Below are 1,975 nucleotides of genomic sequence, written 5' to 3' on the forward strand. Positions count from 1 at the left end.
CCGCTGCCCGACCGCCTCATGCGCGTGCCCTTCCGGGACGCCTGGCCGGTGAGCCCAGGCCTGGGGCATCCCGTGTGCTTGGCGCCTAACCCTGCCACCCAAATCTCGATCTCCTTCTTGTCTCTATTCAGCTCCAGCATTACCTTCCAAATCCTCTCTCCCATCCCCACAACCCCAAAAGCACAGAGGTGAACAGGGCAGAATTTGAACTCTAGGCCCTTGTCTTAAGGGCAGGTGACTTCATTTTTCCAACCTGTGTTTCCTCAGCTGTGAAATGGAACTATCCCGGTACCTTATGCCAACCCCATTGTCTTGAAGTGCTTACCACATAGCGCCTGTCAAGGAAAGCCAAGGATTTATTCTTTCCCTGGGCCACCCCCACCCCGGCAATTGTCCTTCACCTGCTCAGTCCCCAGATTGGGCTGTCCATCTCCCTGATGGTTTTCATGGAGCATTTGCCCTCACCACCGTCTTCCATTCCCTCTTCCCCCTTCTCCACTCCACCAGGGCACCTTCTCCCTCACCGTGGAAACCTGGCGGGAGGAGCTGGGAGAGCAGGTGGGAGGTGAGTGTCTTCAGGTTGGGACTGTGGTGGGGGGAGGGGCCCAAGGAGACCCCGAAGGGATGGGATTGCTGGGCCTTAGCTGTCATCACAGTTCCTGGGCTGTGCCACTGGGTGCAGACAGTTTTAGGGCTCTGGATGTCTCAGGCATAGAAATGTCCTGTACCAGATGTAGAGTCCTCAATCCTAGTACAGACGAGCAGCTCAGAAATCAATATGCTCCAAATTAGAAACTTTTTCTTTTTGGTGCTGGGAATGGAACCCAGAACCTCCTGCATGCTAGACCAGTGCTTTACCACTGAGCTATACTTTTTGAACTCTGACATGATTGCCACTTGTGAAAATTCAACCGCTGACTTCATGGGATGTGGTGTAGTCAAAAGCAGGTACACTTGAGGGGGGGCGTGGTGGCACCCGTCTGTAATCCCAGCAGGGGGGAGGCTGAGGCAGGAGGAGTGCTTCGAGTTCAAGGCTAGAGTGGACTACATAGCTGGATGCTGTCTCCAAAACAAAACAAAAAAGTTTTTGTTATCAGTACACACCTGATTTTGAGAGCCCAGGTTGCAGTATGAGCTACTTGTGGCTACTCTGTGAAACTGCCATCTTGTCCACACAGAGGTCCCAGGGATCCCTGTGGGATGTGGCAGCTTCACCAGGGAGAATCCTGAGCAAAGGCGTCAGGATACGGGGTGATCTTATCCTTTGCCTGAGAACTTGCTGGGTAAGCCCACAGTGGGGTTCTGTCACCATTTTGGTGTAGAAAGCACCTATGCACACCATGTTGGAGTGCAGCACCCTCGTTGTGGGGAGTGTGTCACCCCCTAGTATCCCAGGGTCTCAGGCAACATGGGTAATTTGTGGTCTAGAAATTGGGGTCCCTGTCACCATTCTGCTAGAGGAAGACCTTGAGGCATGATTTGGATGTGTTATGACCTCACTCAGGAGATATGTTACTGCCCTTTGTGCACGAAGACGTATCCAATGTCACAGGGCATTTGCAGACTTTTTCCTTCTCTCCTTTTGATTCCTGTGCTTGGAACTTAGGACCTTTGCACTGAGCCACACATCTATCCTTTAATTTTACTTTTTGAGACAGTGTCTTGCTAAATTGCCCAGTGTAGGCTTGCATTTGCGATTTTCCTGCCTCAGCCTCTCAGAGTTCTTGTATTACAGGCGTGTGCCACCACTTCACAAATACACAAAGATTCTGGGACAAGTAAGAGTACTACAGTTGCTATGAGACATATTACCACGGTGATGGAGTTTATACCCTTGCTAAGGAGGGTAATTGCCATTCTCCCCTCCGGGTCAGATGACACCCCCCAAGCGGTCCAAAAGTGTGTTTCGGGTTTACCGTAAGGGGCGGAGCGAGAGCAAGCCGCCGCGCTCCGTTCTGTCCCGAGACCAGAATTG

General features: G+C 51.9%; 1 protein-coding gene across 1 annotated transcript in view; it reads left to right on the forward strand.

The window, feature by feature from the left end:
- The window catches only part of Dll3 (delta like canonical Notch ligand 3), an 8,046-nt gene that overhangs the window by 476 nt on the left and 5,595 nt on the right, over positions 1-1,975 (forward strand). Inside the window, exon 3 of the mRNA XM_033765989.1 lies at positions 1,505-1,536. Coding sequence (XP_033621880.1) covers positions 1,505-1,536 — 32 coding nt within the window. The remainder of the gene's footprint in view (positions 1-1,504; positions 1,537-1,975) is intronic.

The sequence above is a fragment of the Fukomys damarensis genome, unplaced genomic scaffold, assembly GCF_012274545.1.
Source record: "Fukomys damarensis isolate Sample0158 unplaced genomic scaffold, DMR_v1.0_HiC HiC_scaffold_19, whole genome shotgun sequence".
NCBI classification, from domain to species: Eukaryota; Metazoa; Chordata; class Mammalia; order Rodentia; family Bathyergidae; genus Fukomys; species Fukomys damarensis.